The 21425-nt window shown below is 46.9% G+C and overlaps 2 gene segments (V, D, J or C); both read right to left on the reverse strand.

The window, feature by feature from the left end:
* Positions 1 to 1756: 1756 nt before the first annotated feature.
* On the reverse strand, positions 1757 to 6531 carry LOC134410823 (immunoglobulin lambda variable 2-23-like). The segment is given in 3 exon segments: positions 1757 to 1809; positions 6033 to 6305; positions 6460 to 6531. Coding segments are annotated over 3 exon segments (372 nt in total).
* A 7083-nt stretch (positions 6532 to 13614) lies between these two features.
* On the reverse strand, positions 13615 to 14222 carry LOC134410824 (probable non-functional immunoglobulin lambda variable 1-50). The segment is given in 2 exon segments: positions 13615 to 13997; positions 14158 to 14222. Coding segments are annotated over 2 exon segments (429 nt in total).
* Positions 14223 to 21425: the final 7203 nt, after the last annotated feature.

Genomic DNA, 21425 nt, shown 5'->3' on the forward strand with positions numbered 1-21425 from the left:
GAGCGTTCCAGGCGTAAGGGGCAGCAGAAGAAAATGGACGAAGCCGAGCAAGGGAAGGAGAGACCCTTGGGCAGGCGAGAAACATGGCATCAGAGGAGCGAAGAGCACGAGCGGGGCAATAGTGTGAGATGAGAGAGGAAAGATAGGAAGGAGTTAGACAGTGAAAAGCTTTGTAGGTCAACAGGAGAAGTTTATATTGGATTCTGAAGTGTAAAAAGTGTACTTTTTAGAAAGTACAACAGTGAAGAGGGATGTTTTACCCTTCTGGGCTGTACATTTTCTTTCAAATAAACCTGAAAGAACACATAATGGTTGTGTAAGGATATAATATGTACATACATGATGCTGCCCTGTAGATGGACTTCTGGACACATTTACAAAGGCCTTTTTTTAGACCTTTGAGCTCTATGTGACAAGGTATATCATCATCATATAAATATCATGAGCTATAAATAAAGCCTCTGCATCTCAATCGGTCTGGAGTCGTTCCTTCCCTACTGGGTTTTTTGGAAATTTCCAAAACAGCTCAAGGACAGGCGAAGGTCAACACGCCTCTCCAAAGAGTGTCAGTATCAGTGTGAACATGAAGTCATGAAGCTAACTATAATAATCAGATTCATGCATAAAAAAATTAGAATGAATTGCAGTGCTATTTGACATTTGTCCCTTTGTGGCAGGGGTAAGTAAATTGGTGCCATACAAATATTTTTGACTATAACTTCTGAAAATGCAAGCCACCATGGACAACGGGCAGGGATTCATAGAATCATAGAATAGCAGAGTTGGAAGGGGCCTACAAGGCCATCGAGTCCAACCCCCTGCTCAATGCAGGAATCAATGTACATGGGGTTCCCAGGTAGTCACCCTTCCAGAAACGGACCAGGCCTAGACCCGGTTAGCTTCATCAAGATCGCAGCATCCCATGCCATCACACATTGTCAGCCCCAACCTGGAGGAATTCAGAGGGTGAATGCGCATGTGCAGACTGCCTGTCTTTGAGAAAGGAGTAACAACTGCTAAACACACATGCCTAGAAATGGGGGCACGTTCTTCCAGGCACTGGATGACTTGCTCCGAGCAGATCTGAGCCCCAAGGATGCTCTCGGAAGAGAAGGAATTGGGGGCTCACAAATCCCTCCCTCCCTCTGACCATCTTCACCTCCACTGCTCTGAACTAACAAGGGAATTCTCTTGCTCTGTTTCCCAGCCCTGTCCCAACACAGCCTGCCCCACAGCAATTCCACAGGTTCCCCCTTTGCTAGGAAAAGGTTCAAGCTGTGCTGGGGCTGCAGGCACAGGTGTGCTCTGGCCTCCAGGTGCAAAGAGCATTCTCCGAGGCCATGAACTTCTGCCCCAAGGAGACTTAGGCCATAGCTAGACCTAAGGTTTATCTCTGGATCGTCCAGGGGTCAAACCTGTTCATCTAGGTGACACACAGGGGATCCAGTGCTCAGGCAGGGGCGAACCTTGGACGATCCCAGGATAAACCTTAGGTCTAGCTGCGGCCTTAGACTCTGTAGCACTTTAAATCATGCAAAGTCAATGTGCATACATCTGTTTGTGCTGTGAATTTCCTTTTCCAATGTGAAATCCGGTGGATTCATCCACCTCTTTCAGACCCGGAGACTCTCCTCCTTATCCCAGGAGACCCTCCCTGCTCGAGTCCTGAAGGCCAGTTCACAGATGCTGGCCTTCGAGGTCCCACTTCGCCATCTCAGTTGGGCCTGGCCCATGGCACTGTCACAATGGCCGCCTTCTAGCTTCCATGATGACAGAGAGTTCCAAAAGACGCTTCAGGAGACCGTTGGCCTGGCGCGGAATCTCCACGTTCATATCAAGCAAGGATGTCCAGGCAGCAGCAATACTGGCCGGTAAGGAGGGGCCCATGCCCAGTGAGGGTGGAGGGAGGAGGCCAGAGCGAGGAGAGGGGGGAGATCAGGGACTGGAGGGGTGGGCCCTGGGTTTGGAGGGCTGAGGGGAATGGGAGGAAGGTAGGACGCCCCCTTGCTAAGAGTGCCCCTTGCTGAGGCCCTCCAGGCCAAAGTCTGCCCCCCTCCCTAAGGCAGGCGGGAGGGTGGGGTGCAGGGGACGGCTGGGGCCTTCCAATTAATGGCACCCCTTTCTCTTTCTCATCCTAGGAGCCAATGGACACCTCTCCCCCACCCTCCCTCCGTCCTTCCCTCATCCTACCCGCGACCTTCTTCCCTCCCTTGTCTTCCCCCCCTCAGGTAAGGAAATGTTGACCCTGCCTCCGCTCTCCCTGGACAGGCAGGGCCTTAAGGGGTGCGGGATTGAGGGCAGCAGAGGTCACCTGCTGCCCTCTCATTAATTGCTCATTTTTTTCTTTTTCGTCCTAGGTCCCCATGGATACCTCCCCTGCACCCTCCCTCCGACCTTCCCGGATCAGACCCGCCAACTTCGTTTTTCTGTCTTCCCCCCTTCAAGTAAGGAAGAATTCAACCTGGCTCAGCTCTGCCTCGACAGGCAGGGCTGCAGCTCCGTAGGGCATGTGGGGCTGTGGGGGGTACAGGGATCGTCTGGGTCCCTGCCATTAACTGTACGTTTCTCTCCTTGTCATCCTAGGAACCTATGGACACATCGCCAGCCCCCTCCTTTCCTCTCCCTTCCTATTGTGCCCCCATCATCCCGGTAAGTAAAGGTTTGGGCTCTCTCAGCCCTCCCCCCTTCACAGGCAGGGCTGCAGCCCTCCGTGAGGCAGGTGGGACGGTGGGGCACAGAGAACCTCCGGTGCTCTGCCACTGATGCCCCCTTTTCTCTGCTTTTCCCCCTAGGAGCCCATGGTCTTCTGAGGAAGAAAAGGTAAGGAGAAGGTAAGGAGCACCTCTCCATTGATGGGGGCCACGCTGCGGATACCAGCGGCATCCAGGCGTCCACCCTGCAGCCGTGGCAGCCGCTTGGCCAGTAGAGCTTGGGTGGGGGGTGAAGAGGAGGGGAGAACGGCGCAGCCTTCCGAATCCTGGGGCTCGTCGACATGGGCGCTTTTGCTGCTCTTGCAGCTGGGCCATCTCCTTCGTCTCATTGTCGTTTATTGAGATAGCGCCATCATTGCACACGGTGCTGTACATAGTAAAACAATAAAACAGCAATTCCCTGCCACCTCGGCTTACATGCTGATAAAATCACAAGAAAACAACAAGAAAGGGAAAGGAATGCACCAAACCTGCACAGGGGACACGAAAGGCAACAAGACCTTAGATGTTGAGCGCAGTGTATGGGTAGGTTCATGTCGGGAGAGGCGTTCCATCCGGTATTGCGGTCCCAAGCCATGTAGGGATTTATAGGTTAAGACCAGCGCCTTGAATTGGTCTCGGAAACGTATAGGCAGCCAATGCAAGCGGACCAGAATCAGTGTTATATGTTGTAAGCCTATGCGGCAGGGTCTTGCTATTTACTGTGTAATCTGTACAGCACCATGTACATTGATGGTGCTATATAAATAAATAAATAAATAAATAATAATAATAATAATAATAATAATAATAATACAAACCTCATTGTTCCAGTTATCAATCTGGCTGCTGCACTTTTGTAAACCGCCCAGTGAGCTTAGGCTATGGGGCGGTATATAAATGTAATAAATAAATAAATAAACAATTTTTTTATTTTTATTTTTTTGCACAAGCTGCAGCTTCTGAACCATCCTCAAAGGCTGCCCCACGTAGAGGGCATTGCAGTAATCTAATTTGCAGGCTACCAGAATATGGACAACCGAAGCTAGGTTATCCCTGTCCAGATAGAGGCGTAGCTTGGCCAACAACCAGAGTTGGTATATGTATCAAAGTTATGTTCAAAACATGCAAGAACTTTACCCAAACGACGATAGGGAGTAATCCAGAACATAGCTTAAGTGCAATTGCAGTGAAAAATGTCAACTCTGTCCTTCTTCATCCTGCAGAACAGAAGATGATGTTGGAGAGTCTAAATCAGCTCCTGAGGACATCTGGAAGCCACTGGGTCATGCCACAGGATTTGTCAAGTAGCAAGTTGCATATAGAGGAACTCAGACTTTTTGCCTTAAAGGGTTGCACTTGCATAACACATAGATGTGCAAAGAAGATGAAGGGCCTGAAAGTCTAGTGAGAGACATGGGGGGTTGTCTGCAAAGCCAGACAAGATCTGTAGGTATGAGCAAAGAGGAAGACCCAGAGGAAGTCCCCATGGATGCGGAACATTCTTCAGCTTCACTTCACCCAGGTGCAGTAAGCGCTGAGTTCATCTATGAGCCAACGATGGAAAAAATGGGCCAACATTTCCCCCTAAAGGATAAACCCAGAACAGCAAGCAAGCGTCCAAAGAAAAACCAGGTTTAAGCTGCTGCTAAATTCCAGGCTTTCATTTTTAAACACTCTAAAGAATTCAGATTCTTTATTTGAAATGCTAGTTCAAATTCATGGTGTTACAAAGGTGTCACATAGGTTCCTCCCCTTAATTTCTAGATTAGATTGAAAGTTGTACCTATCATAATTTGAAGGGTTAATTTCATAAGTTAAGCATTTAATTTTGCATAAAATGTCCTAGAGAGAATCCAGTCTCAAGTAGGGATATGGTCCTCAAATAAACAGAATGTGTGCATCTTCAAAAAAACAAAGAAAAAAAGCTGGATTGCTTAGGAGTTTTTAGATCTGATTCATAGCAGCCCATAGCAGGTGTTCTTTGAAATGAACCTGAGCGACCATTTCAGCATTGAATTCTTCAATTCATACACATCTGTTTGTCTCTTTTAGAAAGTACAGCAGTGAAGAAGGGTGTTTTACCCTTCAGGGCTGTACATTTTCTTTCAAATAAACCTGAAAGAACAAATAATGATCGTTTAAGGATAAAATATGTTCATGATGCTGCCCTGCAGGTGGACTTCTGGACACACTTACAAAGCCCTTTTTTAGACCTTTGAGCTCTGTGTGACAAGGTATATCATCATCATATAAATATCATGAGCTATAAATAAAGCCTCTGCATCTCGATCGGTCTGGAGTCGTTCCTTCCCTACTGGGTTTGGGAAATTTCCCTAACCGATCTGGGATCCCTGGTTTCCACAGAGGAGGGCCAGGATTTCTTTTCGATCCTCCCAGAGTGCAGGACACGGAATAACGGGCTCAAGTTACAGGAGGCCAGATTCCATCTGGACATCAGGAAAAACTTCCTGACTGTTAGAGCAGTATGACAATGGAACCAGTTACCTAGGGAGGTTGTGGGTTCTCCCACACTAGAGGCATTCAAGAGGCAGCTGGACAACCATCTGTCAGGGATGCTTTAACGTGGATTCCTGCATTGAGCAGGGGGTTGGACTCGATGGCCTTGTAGGCCCTTCCAACTCTGCTATTCTATGATTCTATGATTCTATGTTGCTATGCACCAGAACACGAGGGGTCTGCCCAGGTTTCTGCTGAAGCCATGAAAAGGTATCCAGATTTGATCCAAAACTACAGGAGATCTGAGTGGTTCCTCCCAGGGACACAGAGATGGGGGCAGGCTGAGCCCAAGAGACCTGTGGAGTGACATCTTCAGAAGAAGGGATTTTGATCACAGATTATCTAAAAGCCTGTAAGAAGGAGAATGGTGTCAAAAGCACAATATAGTGGATACTTCCTTTGGAGAAACATCATTGAGTTAGCCCTCTACCTGGTGGACACCCTGCAAACACTGGATTGGAGGTAGACATGGAGGATGCATGTGTAGATGAACTTAAGGAATGGATAGGGAGGTACATACGGGAGGAGCCATTTCACCAGGAACTTCTGCCCCTTTAAAGAACTTGCATTCTGCTTTCAGCAACTTGCAGGGTGTGTTAACCTGTGCATAGGTGAGGGGTGGGTGATTTGGTCCTAGGTAAGAGATTGGCATCAGCTGTCTTTTCAGGCCCTTCTAGCTCTATGACTCAAATTACCTCAGGCACAGAACAACTTACTCTCTTGAGGAAATCTCAATGCTCTGCTCTGAGGGAGGAAGAATGCAGGTTTTTGTCTCAGTTCCCCATAAGAGTTTACCACTGTGCAAGTTGCCAAACGAGGCACCGCAGTAGTAATCGGCATCGTCTTCAGTTTCAATGCTGGTGATGGTTAAATATCCTGTGGTCCCAGAGCGGGTTGCAGTGAACCGATCTGGGATGCCAGATCCCCTGCTGCTGCAAGCATCACAGTCCACAAAGCGAGGGGCCTGTCCAGGTTTCTGTTGATACCAGGAAACAGTGCCCACGCTACTGCTGGCAGTGCAGGAGATTTTGATAGTTTGTCCCTGGGGTACTGACTGGGAGGCAGGTTGAGTCAACGTTGACTGTGAGATGACCCCTTCACAAAGACATAAAGAGAAACAAGAGAAGGAGGGGGGAAAGAGAGCTTCCTTAATTAAATGTGCTCACAGATATCAGGCTGCCACTCAGATAAATACACATTTGAAGAGTTTTCCTGTTATAAGGCTGTGTAAAGCAAGTTGTCTCCATACCTGAGCAGTAACTGAGAAGTACCATGAAATACACAGCCCAGGCCATGGTGAGCTCCTTCAAGGAGTTGGACTCTGGAAAGCAAGGAGGCAACTGGCGGAAACTTCCCTACTTCTCTCTTACATGTCCCAGGAGCAGGAGGAGGAGGTCACATGTAAATGTCTGCACTCCCATTGGCTTTGCCAGAAATGGAGCTCCTCCTCCTCCAAGAAGAGGTGATCTCCATGTCAGGCCAAAGAATGAAGAAGACATGTGCCTGAAGGGGACAATTTAAAAGGAAGGGGGAAGACTTGAGGGTTTGTCTCTGATGAAGTAGTAGTAACTGAGCGTGAACTCAGTGGGGAACTGGGTGGTACCTTGGCACACAGCTGCCTTCTGTGTTGGCAAATCAGGACACAGGATAGGCAATGCTGAAAACATTCCACCCCTGAAAATGTCCCTATGGAGCTCTTCTTCCCTGTGTTTCCTTCCTCTTAGGCAAGCTTATTCACAGCCTCAATGCCAGCTGTTGGGAAGGACGGTAAACCCTCTAGCCTCATTTCCTTGGACAGCCTTCCTCAACCTTGAGTCTCTCAGGTGTTTTGGACAGGCGTTCCAGCTTTTATAGGGACGTCAAAGGAGTCCTTGTGGGGAGGGCTGGAGTCCAATCGCCACCCCCTGCACTCGGACCCCTGGACCCTGCCACAAGGTTTTCATGGACCCACCCCAAAATGCCTATCCTCCTAGAATTCCACCATTTTTCATAAAAAAAGGTGGCTTAGCAGGTTTACAGGGTTGTTTTGTTGCACAAACGGACCCTTTACAGCCACCATTTATGTAAGATTGCTTTCCGGGAACGCTCCGAGCCACCATTTTTGTGCAAAATGGCAGCCCACTAGGAGGTTCCATTTCTCAGATAACGCTTCTCAGAGAAAGAGTTGGGTTTCCATATGGAGAGGCTTACTCAGATTGTAGCCTTGTCATCCAGTGCCCATTTTCATTTTGGGAGAAAAGATCCCGCTCCCATGGTTTTAGCCAAGGAATGAAGAAACAGCTATGATGGACATTTCGCACGTGACTGCCAGCCATGAAGATAGGAAAACTGAGGAGTGACACACCGTCTGGACAAGGGACTCCCACATTAACTTCAAATCCAATTTCGGGCCTAGTCTGATGCTGCCCATAGAAATCAATAGAAAATTAACAAATAAGTGTAGCTGTGATTGAGCAAAAACATCTCTATCTCAAAACTAGAGGTGGTGGACACAAATTGCCTCTCAGATGAAGTAGAGTGAAGGGGAGGAGAATTCCTCCAACAGCTTCTCACAGGAACGTGTCACCACCGGGAGGACGTGTTGCACCACCACTTCCTTCCTTGGAATTGACAACAGCAAAAACTCCGTGAGCCCCTGCCAAAAGAAGTGAGGCAGGTGGCTACTTGGAGGAGGGCCTTCTCGGCTGTGGCACCCCGGCTCTGGAACGAGCTCCCCAGACAGATTCACTGTACTCCCTCCATCACCAGCTGAAGACTGTTTTACTTTCTCAGTATTTTAACACCTCATTTAACTTAAATTTATACTTTGCTGTTTTAATTCTATATTTTAACTTACATTATTATTATTATTATTATTATTATTATTATTTATTTATTTATATAGCACCATCAATGTACATGGTGCTGTACAGAGTAAAACAGTAAATAGCAAGACTCTGCCGCATAGGCTTACATTCTAATAAAATCATAATAAAACAATAAGGAGGGGAAGAGAATGCAAACAGGCACAGGGTAGAGTAAAACTAGCAGTATAAAAGTCAGAACAAGATCGAGTTTTAAAAGCTTTAGGAAAAAGAAAAGTTTTTAGCTGAGCTTTAAAAGCTGCGATTGAACTTGTAGTTCTCAAATGTTCTGGAAGAGCGTTCCAGGCGTAAGGGGCAGCAGAAGAAAATGGACGAAGCCGAGCAAGGGAAGGAGAGACCCTTGGGCAGGCGAGAAACATGGCATCAGAGGAGCAAAGAGCACGAGCGGGGCAATAGTGTGAGATGAGAGAGGAAAGATAGGAAGGAGTTAGACAGTGAAAAGCTTTGTAGGTCAACAGGAAAAGTTTATATTGGATTCTGAAGTGTAAAAAGTGTACTTTTTAGAAAGTACAACAGTGAAGAGGGGTGTTTTACCCTTCAGGGCTGTACATTTTCTTTCAAATAAACCTGAAAGAACACATAATGATCGTTTCAGGATAAAATATGTACGTACATGATGCTGCCCTGTAGATGGACTTCTGGACACATTTACAAAGGCCTTTTTTTAGACCTTTGACCTCTATGTGCCAAGGTATATCATCATCATATAAATATCATGAGCTATAAATAAAGCCTCTGCATCTCAATCGGTCTGGAGTCGTTCCTTCCCTACTGGGTTTTTTGGAAATTTCCAAAACAGCTCAAGGACAGGCGAAGGTCAACACGCCTCTCCAAAGAGTGTCAATATCAGTGTGAACATGAAGTCATGAAGCTGACTATAATAATCAGATTCATGCATAAAAAAATTAGAATGAATTGCAGTGCTATTTGACATTTGTCCCTTTGTGGCAGGGGTAAGTAAATTGGTGCCATACAAATATTTTTGACTATAACTTCTGAAAATGCAAGCCACCATGGACAACGGGCAGGGATTCATAGAATCATAGAACAGCAGAGTTGGAAGGGGCCTACAAGGCCATCGAGTCCAACCCCCTGCTCAATGCAGGAATCAGTGTACATGGGGTTCCCAGGTAGTCACCCTTCCAGAAACGGACCAGGCCTAGACCCGGTTAGCTTCATCAAGATCGCAGCATCCCATGCCATCACACATTGTCAGCCCCAACCTGGAGGAATTCAGAGGGTGAATGCGCATGTGCAGACTGCCTGTCTTTGAGAAAGGAGTAACAACTGCTAAACACACATGCCTAGAAATGGGGGCACGTTCTTCCAGGCACTGGATGACTTGCTCCGAGCAGATCTGAGCCCCAAGGATGCTCTCGGAAGAGAAGGAATTGGGGGCTCACAAATCCCTCCCTCCCTCTGACCATCTTCACCTCCACTGCTCTGAACTAACAAGGGAATTCTCTTGCTCTGTTTCCCAGCCCTGTCCCAACACAGCCTGCCCCACAGCAATTCCACAGGTTCCCCCTTTGCTAGGAAAAGGTTCAAGCTGTGCTGGGGCTGCAGTCACAGGTGTACTCCGGCCTCCAGGTGCAAAGAGCATTCTCCGAGGCCATGAACTTCTGCCCCAAGGAGACTTAGGCCATAGCTAGACCTAAGGTTTATCTCTGGATCGTCCAGGGGTCAAACCTGTTCATCTAGGTGACACACAGGGGATCCAGTGCTCAGGCAGGGGCGAACCTTGGACGATCCCAGGATAAACCTTAGGTCTAGCTGCGGCCTTAGACTCTGCAGCACTTTAAATCGTGCAAAGTCAATGTGCATACATCTGTTTGTGCTGTGAATTTCCTTTTCCAATGTGAAATCCGGTGGATTCATCCACCTCTTTCAGACCCGGAGACTGTCCTCCTTATCCCAGGAGACCCTCCCTGAAGGCCCTCCCTGAGTCCTGAAGGCCAGTTCACAGATGCTGGCCTTCGAGGTCCCACTTCGCCATCTCAGTTGGGCCTGGCCCATGGCACTGTCACAATGGCCGCCTTCTAGCTTCCATGATGACAGAGAGTTCCAAAAGACGCTTCAGGAGACCGTTGGCCTGGCGCGGAATCTCCACGTTCATATCAAGCAAGGATGTCCAGGCAGCAGCAATACTGGCCGGTAAGGAGGGGCCCATGCCCAGTGAGGGTGGAGGGAGGAGGCCAGAGCGAGGAGAGGGGGGAGATCAGGGACTGGAGGGGTGGGCCCTGGGTTTGGAGGGCTGAGGGGAATGGGAGGAAGGTAGGACACCCCCTTGCTAAGAGTGCCCCTTGCTGAGGCCCTCCAGGCCAAAGTCTGCCCCCCTCCCTAAGGCAGGCGGGAGGGTGGGGTGCAGGGGACGGCTGGGGCCCTCCAATTAATGGCACCCCTTTCTCTTTCTCATCCTAGGAGCCAATGGACACCTCTCCCCCACCCTCCCTCCGTCCTTCCCTCATCCTACCCGCCACCTTCTTCCCTCCCTTGTCTTCCCCCCCTCAGGTAAGCAAATGTTGACCCTGCCTCCGCTCTCCCTGGACAGGCAGGGCCTTAAGGGGTGCGGGATTGAGGGCAGCAGAGGTCACCTGCTGCCCTCCCATTAATTGCTCATTTTTTTCTTTTTCGTCCCAGGTCCCCATGGATACCACCCCTGCACCCTCCCTCCGACCTTCCCGGATCAGACCCGCCAACTTCGTTTTTCTGTCTTCCCCCCTTCAAGTAAGGAAGAATTCAACCTGGCTCAGCTCTGCCTCGACAGGCAGGGCTGCAGCTCCGTAGGGCATGTGGGGCTGTGGGGGGTACAGGGATCGTCTGGGTCCCTGCCATTAACTGTACGTTTCTCTCCTTGTCATCCTAGGAACCAATGGACACATCGCCAGCCCCCTCCTTTCCTCTCCCTTCCTATTGTGCCCCCATCATCCCGGTAAGTAAAGGTTTGGGCTCTCTCAGCCCTCCCCCCTTCACAGGCAGGGCTGCACCCCTCCGTGAGGGAGGTGGGACGGTGGGGCACAGAGAACTTCTGGTGCTCTGCCACTGACGCCCCCTTTTCTCTGCTTTTCCCCCTAGGAACCCATGGTCTTCTGAGGAAGAAAAGGTAAGGAGAAGGTAAGGAGCACCTCTCCATTGATGGGGGCCACGCTGCGGATACCAGCGGCATCCAGGCGTCCACCCTGCAGCCGTGGCAGCCGCTTGGCCAGTAGAGCTTTTTGGCCAGTAAAGAATTTTTTTATTTTTATTTTTTTGCACAAGCTGCAGCTTCTGAACCATCCTCAAAGGCTGCCCCACGTAGAGGGCATTGCAGTAATCTAATTTGGAGGCTACCAGAATATGGACAACCGAAGCTAGGTTATCCCTGTCCAGATAGAGGCGTAGCTTGGCCAACAACCAGTGTTGGTATATGTATCAAAGTTATGTTCAAAACATGCAAGAACTTTACCCAAACGACAATAGGGAGTAATCCAGAACATAGCTTAAGTGCAATTGCAGTGAAAAATGTCAACTCTGTCCTTCTTCATCCTGCAGAACAGAAGATGATGTTGGAGAGTCTAAATCAGCTCCTGAGGACATCTGGAAGCCACTGGGTCATGCCACAGGATTCGTCAAGTAGCAAGTTGCATATAGAGGAACTCAGACTTTTTGCCTTAAAGGGTTGCACTTGCATAACACGTAGATGTGCAAAGAAGATGAAGGGCCTGAAAGTCTAGTGAGAGACATGGGGGGTTGTCTGCAAAGCCAGACAAGATCTGTAGGTATGAGCAAAGAGGAAGACCCAGAGGAAGTCCCCATGGATGCGGAACATTCTTCAGCTTCACTTCACCCAGGTGCAAGTAAGCGCTGAGTTCATCTATGAGCCAACGATGGAAAAAAATGGGCCAACATTTCCCCCTAAAGGATAAACCCAGAACAGCAAGCAAGCGTCCAAAGAAGAACCAGATTTAAGCCGCTGCTAAATTCCAGGCTTTCATTTTTAAACACTCTAAAGAATTCAGATTCTTTATTTGAAATGCTAGTTCAAATTCATGGTGTTACAAAGGTGTCACATAGGTTCCTCCCCTTAATTTCTAGATTAGATTGAAAGTTGTACCTATCATAATTTGAAGGGTTAATTTCATAAGTTAAGCATTTAATTTTGCATAAAATGTCCTAGAGAGAATCCAGTCTCAAGTAGGGATATGGTCCTCAAATAAACAGAATGTGTGCATCTTCAAAAAAACAAAGAAAAAAAGCTGGATTGCTTAGGAGTTTTTAGATCTGATTCATAGCAGCCCATAGCAGGTGTTCTTTGAAATGAACCTGAGCGACCATTTCAGCATTGAATTCTTCAATTCATACACATCTGTTTGTCTCTTTTAGAAAGTACAGCAGTGAAGAAGGGTGTTTTACCCTTCAGGGCTGTACATTTTCTTTCAAATAAACCTGAAAGAACACATAATGATCGTTTAAGGATAAAATATGTTCATGATGCTGCCCTGCAGGTGGACTTCTGGACACACTTACAAAGCCCTTTTTTTAGACCTTTGAGCTCTATGTGACAAGGTATATCATCATCATATAAATATCATGAGCTATAAATAAAGCCTCTGCATCTCGATCGGTCTGGAGTCGTTCCTTCCCTACTGGGTTTGGGAAATTTCCCTAACCGATCTGGGATCCCTGGTTTCCACAGAGGAGGGCCAGGATTTCTTTTCGATCCTCCCAGAGTGCAGGACACGGAATAACGGGCTCAAGTTACAGGAGGCCAGATTCCGTCTGGACATCAGGAAAAACTTCCTGACTGTTAGAGCAGTATGACAATGGAACCAGTTACCTAGGGAGGTTGTGGGTTCTCCCACACTAGAGGCATTCAAGAGGCAGCTGGACAACCATCTGTCAGGGATGCTTTAATGTGGATTCCTGCATTGAGCAGGGGGTTGGACTCGATGGCCTTGTAGGCCCTTCCAACTCTGCTATTCTATGATTCTATGATTCTATGTTGCTATGCACCAGAACACGAGGGGTCTGCCCAGGTTTCTGCTGAAGCCATGAAAAGGTATCCAGATTTGATCCAAAACTACAGGAGATCTGAGTGGTTCCTCCCAGGGACACAGAGATGGGGGCAGGCTGAGCCCAAGAGACCTGTGGAGTGACATCTTCAGAAGAAGGGATTTTGATCACAGATTATCTAAAAGCCTGTAAGAAGGAGAATGGTGTGAAAAGCACAATATAGTGGATACTTCCTTTGGAGAAACATCATTGAGTTAGCCCTCTACCTGGTGGACACCCTCCAAACACTGGATTGGAGGTAGACATGGAGGATGCATGTGTAGATGAACTTAAGGAATGGATAGGGAGGTACATACGGGAGGAGCCATTTCACCAGGAACTTCTGCCCCTTTAAAGAACTTGCATTCTGCTTTCAGCAACTTGCAGGGTGTGTTAACCTGTGCATAGGTGAGGGGTGGGTGATTTGGTCCTAGGTAAGAGATTGGCATCAGCTGTCTTTTCAGGCCCTTCTAGCTCTATGACTCAAATTACCTCAGGCACAGAACAACTTACTCTCTCGAGGAAATCTCAATGCTCTGCTCTGAGGGAGGAAGAATGCAGGTTTTTGTCTCAGTTTCCCATAAGAGTTTACCACTGTGCAAGTTGCCAAACCAGGCACCGCAGTAGTAATCGGCGTCGTCTTCAGTTTCGATGCTGGTGATGGTTAAATATCCTGTGGTCCCAGAGCGGGTTGCAGTGAACCGATCTGGGATGCCAGATCCCCTGCTGCTGCAACCATTACAGTGCACAAAGCGAGGGGCCTGTCCAGGTTTCTGTTGATACCAATCAATATAGCTCACGCTACTGCTGGCAGTGCAGGAGATTTCGATAGTTTGTCCCTGGGGTACTGACTGGGAGGTAGGTTGAGTCAACGTTGACTGTGAGATGACCCCTTCACAAAGACATAAAGAGAAACAAGAGAAGGAGAGGGCGGGGGAAAAGAGAGCTTCCTTAATTAAGTGTGCTCACAGATATCAGGCTGCCACTCAGATAAATACACATTTGAAGAGTTTTCCTGTTATAAGGCTGTGTAAAGCAAATTGTCTCCATACCTGAGCAGTAACTGAGAAGAACCATGAAATATACAGCCCAGGCCATGGTGAGCTCCTTCAAGGAGTTGGACTCTGGAAAGCAAGGAGGCAACTGGCGGAAACCTCCCTGCTTCTCTCTTAAATGTCCCAGGAGCAGGAGGAGGAGGTCACATGTAAATGTCTGCACTCCCATTGGCTTTGCTAGAAGCGGAACTCCTCCTCCAAGAAGAGGTGATCTCCATGTCAGGCCAAAGAATGAAGAAGACATGTGCCTGAAGGGGACAATTTAAAAGGAAGGGGGAAGACTTGAGGGTTTGTCTCTGATGAAGTAGTAGTCGCTGAGCGTGAACTCAGTGGGGAACTGGGTGGTACCTTGGCACACAGCTGCCTTCTGTGTTGGCAAATCAGGACACAGGATAGGCAATGCTGAAAACATTCCACCCCTGAAAATGTCCCTATGGAGCTCTTCTTCTGTGTGTTTCCTTCCTCTTAGGCAAGCTTATTCACAGCCTCAATGCCAGCTGTTGGGAAGGACGGTAAACCCTCTAGCCTCATTTCCTTGGACAGCCTTCCTCAACCTTGAGTCTCCCAGGTGTTTTGGACAGGCGTTCCAGCTTTTATAGGGACGTCAAAGGAGTCCTTGTGGGGAGGGCTGGAGTCCAATCGCCACCCCCTGCACTCGGACCCCTGGACCCTGCCACAAGGTTTTCATGGACCCACCCACAAATGCCTACCATTTTGGGGTGGGTCCAAAAGAGTTCCACCATTTTTCATAAACAACGGTGGCTTAGCAGGTTTACAGGGTTGTTTTGTTGCCCAAACGGACCCTTTACAGCCACCATTTATGTAAGATTACTTTCCGGGAACGCTCCGAGCCACCATTTTTGTGCAAAATGGCAGCCCACTAAGAGGTTCCATTTCCCAGATAACGCTTCTCAGAGAAAGAGTTGGGTTTCCATATGGAGAGGCTTACTCAGATTGTAGCCTTGTCATCCAGTGCCCGTTTTCATTTTGGGAGAAAAGATCCCGCTCCCATGGTTTTAGCCAAGGAATGAAGAAACAGCTATGATGGACATTTCGCACATGACTGCCAGCCATGAAGGTAGGAAAACTGAGGAGTGACGCACCGTCTGGACAAGGGACTCCCACGTTAACTTCAAATCCAATTCCGGGCCTAGCCTGATGCTGCCCATAGAAATCAATAGAAAATTAATAAATAAGTGTATCTGTGATTGAGCAAAAACATCTCTATCTCAAAACTAGAGGTGGTGGACACAAATTGCCTCTCAAATTGCCTCTCAGATGAAGTATAGTGAAGGGGAGGCGAATTCCTAGAACAGCTTCTCACAGGAACGTGTCACCACCGGGAGGACGTGTTGCACCACCACTTCCTTCCTTGGAATTGACAACAGCAAAAACTCCGTGAGCCCCTGCCAAAAGAAGTGAGGCAGGTGGCTACTTGGAGGAGGGCCTTCTCGGCTGTGGCACCCCGGCTCTGGAACGAGCTCCCCAGATTCACTGTACTCCCTCCATCACCAGCTGAAGACCGTTTTATTTTCTCAGTATTTTAACACCTCATTTAACTTAAATTTATACTTTGCTGTTTTACTTCCATATTTTAACTTACATCAATTTCTGCTGTGTGGTTTTATCCCGGTTGTGCTTTTTATATTGTATTTGTGTTTTTATAATGTTGGTTGTTTAAATTTTTGTGAACTGCCCAGAGAGCTTTGGCTATTGGGCAGTATAAAAATGTAATAAATAAATAAATAAATTGACCACCTGGCCCTCCTTTTGCATCCTTCATGATGCCCCATGCCTAATATATTTCCAGACCATTGTAGACAAGGGTACCATTGTAGACAAGGGTACCATTCCATCCCCCCAAAATTCTTCGCTTCTTTCTTTTTTAATGGTCCTTAACTCAGCAGAATCTGTGTGGCTCAGAAAAACCCAGTCCACTGTGGAATCTCCAGGTCATTCATAGATAGATAGATATCCAAATTTCTACTTCAGTTATTGCTGCCCCATGATGAACTTGCAATCTGCTGTTGGCAAATTGCCCTTGTGTATTCTGTGCTTAGGTGTGGGGTGGATATTCTGGATCTCGAAAATGGACTGGGACCAGGTGTTTATTTGTTACTTCTAGCTTTGTCATTCAAACAACTTCTGGCTCAGCTCAAACTTAACCTCCATAGCAATTCTTAACTCTTCTCTACGGGGGAGGAACTATGAAGGTTTTTGTCTCAGTTCCCCATAAGAGTTTACCACTGTGCAACGAGCTAATACTGCTAAACCAAGCCTGGCAGTAGTAATCGGCGTCATCTTCAGATTGAGTGCCGGTGATGGTTAAATATCCTGTGGTCCCAGAGCGGGTTGCAGTGAACCGATCTGGGATGCCTTCTCCCCTGCTGTAACCATCAGCATGCACATAGCGAGGGGCCTGTCCAGGTTTCTGTTGATACCAGTAAACATAGCTCACGCTACTGCTGGCAGTGCAGGAGATTTTGACGGTTTGTCCCTGGGGTACTGACTGGGAGGCAGGTTGAGTCAATGTTGACTGTGAAATAACACCTGAACAAAAGGGGTAAAGAAAGGTTTGATGAATACACAAATTAAATTTGTTTGCTCTTCACCCAGCTGCATAAGGTTTGATCTATACACTCTTACCTGAGAAGTAACTGAAAATTGCAAGGAAATACAGAGCACCGACCATGGTGAGCTCTTGAAAGGGCTTTTTTTTTTTAACTTTCTAAAACAAATTGATATCTAGCTGGGATCTTCCTCCTTCTTTCTTAAACTGGAGGTGAAGAAGAAGCCCTCATGTACTTTTATTCATGCCCATTGACTTTGCGAGAATTGGCCCTCCTCCACTAAGGAAATGTGACATTCTAGCCAGGCCAATCACCAGATAAGACATTTGCATGAAAGCGATTATTTGCAAAGAAGTAAGAAGGATTTGGTCTTTTTTTCCCGGATGAAAGAAAAATCCCAGTGAAACATCACTCATAGTAGGAACAGGTGAGGATTGCAGGTTAACTTGACCATTATTATTATTATTATTATTATTATTATTATTATTTATTTATTTATTTATATAGCACCATCAATGTACATGGTGCTGTACAGAGTAAAACAGTAAATAGCAAGACCCTGCCGCATAGGCTTACAATCTAATAAAATCATAGTAAAACAATAAGGAGGGGAAGAGAATGCAAACAGGCACAGGGTAGGGTAAGCAGGCACAGGGTAGGGTAAAACTAACAGTATAAAGTCCGCACAACATCAAGTTTTAAAAGCTTTAGGAAAAAGAAAAGTTTTTAGTTGAGCTTTAGTTGACCAATACCTGTCTTCTTGCTAACACTAGTTACAAGGACTGAGGAATTTTCACTGGAGAATGAGAAGATGGGATGAGGAGTCCTGAACATTGTCCAACCCTGATAATTCCTCCATGCAACACCTCTTCCACCCTTAGGTCTGGCTTATGGAAAGTCTCAATGCCAGCAGTTGGGAAAGGCAGTGAACTACCTGTGTGACCTAAACTGTTCTTGGGGAGTCCCCCCCCTCCTATCCTCAGATTCTTACTTGGACATATCTGCTGCTCTAGCATTCACATGACAGTGCAAGCAGGAGACTGGGGGACACGTTTCTACCTCAGAATACATAATTCATTCCTCTGATGAATGATATTTATTAGCAATGGATGAACTGTTCATGTCTCTATTCAGTTCAGCTCTGTGCTCAGTAAATGGAGCGCCCATCACAAAATGGGAAAATTGGTCATTTTTATCATGGCATTGGGAACATCCATTGGGAACATGATGTGCTCCAAATGCCACCTGCATCTATTGCAGTATTTCATAGAATCATAGAATAGTAGAGTTGGAAGAAGCCTATAATGCCATCAAGTCCCACCTCCTGCTCAGTGCAGGAATCCACATTAAATCCTACCTAAAGGATGGCTGTCCAGCTTGAACGCCACTACCTCCCTAGGTCATGGGATCCATTATCGCATTGCCCTCACAATCAGGAAATTTGTCCTGATGTTCAGCCAGAATCTGGCTTCCTGCAACTTGAGCCCATTATTCCCTGTCGAGAAGAGATCCTGGCCCTCCTCTGTGTGACAAGCTTTCAAGTATTCGAAGAGTGCTATCATGTCTCCCCTCAGCCTCCTCTTCTCAGGGCTAAAAATGCCCAGTTCTTTCAAGCTGTCCTCACAGGGCTTTTGTTTCAACCTCTAATCTACCCAACAGAGTTTAGGAACTCCAAATTCCCCCTGCCTCAGCCATTCACATTACACGTAAAAGACAAGCTTTATTATGATCACATCTTATTCTTGCAATATGTCTTTCATACCTAGAACAAGGAGTGTTGAGTATTGATGGGCAAACCTCCTTATTCTATATTCAGAACCTTTGGACAGGGTTTAGGGAAATGGGGTTGGAGGAAGGGGTGTGTGTGTTTTGTTTTTTGTTTGTTTTGTTTTTATGGCTTATTTATTTATTTATTTAAGGATTTTTATGCCGCCAATCAGCCAAAAAAGGCTCTCACAGCGGCTTACAAAAGTATTTCTTGACAGTCCCTGCCCACAGGCTTACAATCTAAAAGACATGACACAAAAGGAAAAGGGATTGGGAGGGAGGAGGAGGAGGGGGGAAAGGAAAGCAAACTCAGGCACTACAATCTTAGTTGGAAAGTTCAGCAGTTACAGTTGACAGTTGGCAGCAGGAGGGAGGGGGCTCTCAGCTGGAGCTGGACCCAGGCACGGTGGAGAGGTGCCTGGCTGCTGCTTCCTCCCTCACTGGTGGCCTCTGCAGTGACAGTTGGTAGCAGGAGGGAGGGGGCTCTCAGCTGGAGCTGGACCCAGGCACGGTGGAGAGGGGCCTGGCTGCTGCTTCCTCCCTCACTGGTGGCCTCTCCAATGGCTTTGGACTCCCATTATGGAATAGTAGAGTTAGAAGGGGCCTATAAGGCCATTGAGTCCAAACTCCTGCTCAATGCAGGAATCCACTTTAAAGCATGCCTGAGAGATGGTTGTCATGCTGCCTCTTGAAGGCCTTTGGTGTGGGAGAGCCCACAACCTCCCTAGGTAACTGGTTCCATTGTCTTACTGCTCTAACAGTCAGGAAGTTTTTCCTGATGTCCAGCCAGAATCTGACTTCCTGTAACTTCAGCCCATTATTCCGTGTCCTGCACTGGGATGATTGCTTGTGAGCAAGAGAATAGGGGCTGGATTTGGGGTAGATGTTTTGAAGCTCGTTGGCCACTGTGTGAACAACAGAGCACTGGATTAGATACAGCCTTGGTCTGATCCATCATGGCTCTTCATGTTGTAACGAAGAAATGAGTGTTTCCCCACTTGGATCTGACTTGTTTAAGGTAGTGCAGACTCCTTACCTAGTACTTATATAAAAAAGTCCACAGTTACTGATATCTAAGCATGACTGAGAAGGAAGTCACAGAAGGAAAACTTCTTCTTCTGCCTCACTTCACACCACAGGTGCAGAATCTGGAGGTGGCTTCTGAGGTCATCTCATTCTGGCAAAGTTAGAGAAAATGGTCAAACATCTCCTCCTAAAGGTGAGAGCTGGAAAAGCAGGTGTCAACAACAAGGACGAGAGCTTGATCAAAAAAATGGCAAGATGGAGATTGAAATTGATGGCAACGGCTTAAAAAGTTTTTAAGTGCCTGCACTCCCCATGGCTCTTAGTTATTTGAATATACAGTATGACAAGTAGGAATGCTCAGAATTGCAGAGCTTTACCTTTTCAGCATTCCCACTTTATTTTGTCCCAGTTTTGTACGCCATTTGCTTGTTTCTTCTGCATAAAAATCTGTCCACCTCTGGGGCACATTTTCCAATTGTATGCATGTCCCCCCGTACACACGAAAGTTTGTGTGTGTCCATTTCAGATGTGTGCCATGTTTTTGCATATGTTTTCCAATGTGCACATATTGCTGATCACATATTTGGCCTTTTGTGGAATGTATCACAAGCCCAGAAATGTACAGGATTCCAGCTGCAATTGGCAGTTGTTTCCTTGCATTGAAACGCTTCAGCTTTTGGTCTTGTCCTAATATACATAAAAAATACTCGGAAAGGGTTTTGCAAAATATTTATGAAATGATGGGACAAGGGAGAGGGCTTTCTCTGTTGTGGCACCCAGACTGTGGAATGTCCTCCCCTTGGAGGCCCAACTGGCACCAACACGGATTTCATTTTGACACCAAGCAAAAACATAGCTTTTTAACAAAGCCTTTGATGGCTAAATTCACTAAAATGGCACATAATCACTGTTTGCGGGGGAGTAAATCAGCTTCTTGAAAACATTCCAATGTATTATTTCCCTACTGAATTCTCAGCCGTGTCATTCACCATGGGGTAAGAGAGGGACAAAGTTGTGGCTGCATATTGAAGAATCAGGTCCCACATCCAATGGTTTTCTAGAAAAGTAGAAAGGATGACACATTCCGGAGTTGCCACTATTATAAAATCTATTTAAAATCTTTAAAATACACTATTGTATTCACCATTGGATTGTTGTTTTCTATGTATGGCCATTTGAGCTGAAAAGCCGATGCTATGATAAAATCATGGTATTGACCATTGTAGTATTATATGACCATTAGAGCTGAAAAGTCAATTGTATTGATTTCATTCACTGCATTTGGAAAGTGGTGTGTGTGTGTGTGTGTGTGTGTGTGTATTAGAACAATTTCTGTAAATTTACACGATGATGATGATGATCTCGCCTTTTGCCCAATGCTGGGCCTCAAGGTGGCCTTACAAAGTTTAAGATTGGGGGGGGGGACGACAAAACCATAAACGTTTAAAATGCACAACAAAATTATAAGCCATTAACATAGATGGAGGGCCAGATTATTCTCCAAAGGCCTGCTGGAACAAAAAAGTTTTAGCCTGCTTCCGAAAGCCCATCAAGGAGGGAGCTAGCCTAGCTTCCCTGGGAAGAGAGTTCCAGAGCATTGGAGCAGCCACCGAGAAGGCCCTCTCCCTTGTTCCCACCAAGCGCGCCTGTGAAGATGGTGGGACTGAAAGAAGGGCTTCTCCAGAAGCTCTCAAAGCACGGGCAGGCTCATAAGGGAGAATACGTTGATTATATTAGCTTAGTACTTCACTTGTTGTGATCCTTTAGTTCTGGTTTGACATCTTCTTTGGATCTATTCCACATCATGCGATGGTGGAATCAGTTACCTAGGGAGGTTATGGGCTCTCCCACACTAGAGTCCTTCAAGAGGCAGCTGGACAACCATCTGTCAGGGATGCTTTA

This window comes from Elgaria multicarinata, chromosome 18, assembly GCF_023053635.1.
Source record: "Elgaria multicarinata webbii isolate HBS135686 ecotype San Diego chromosome 18, rElgMul1.1.pri, whole genome shotgun sequence".
Taxonomy (NCBI): domain Eukaryota; kingdom Metazoa; phylum Chordata; class Lepidosauria; order Squamata; family Anguidae; genus Elgaria; species Elgaria multicarinata.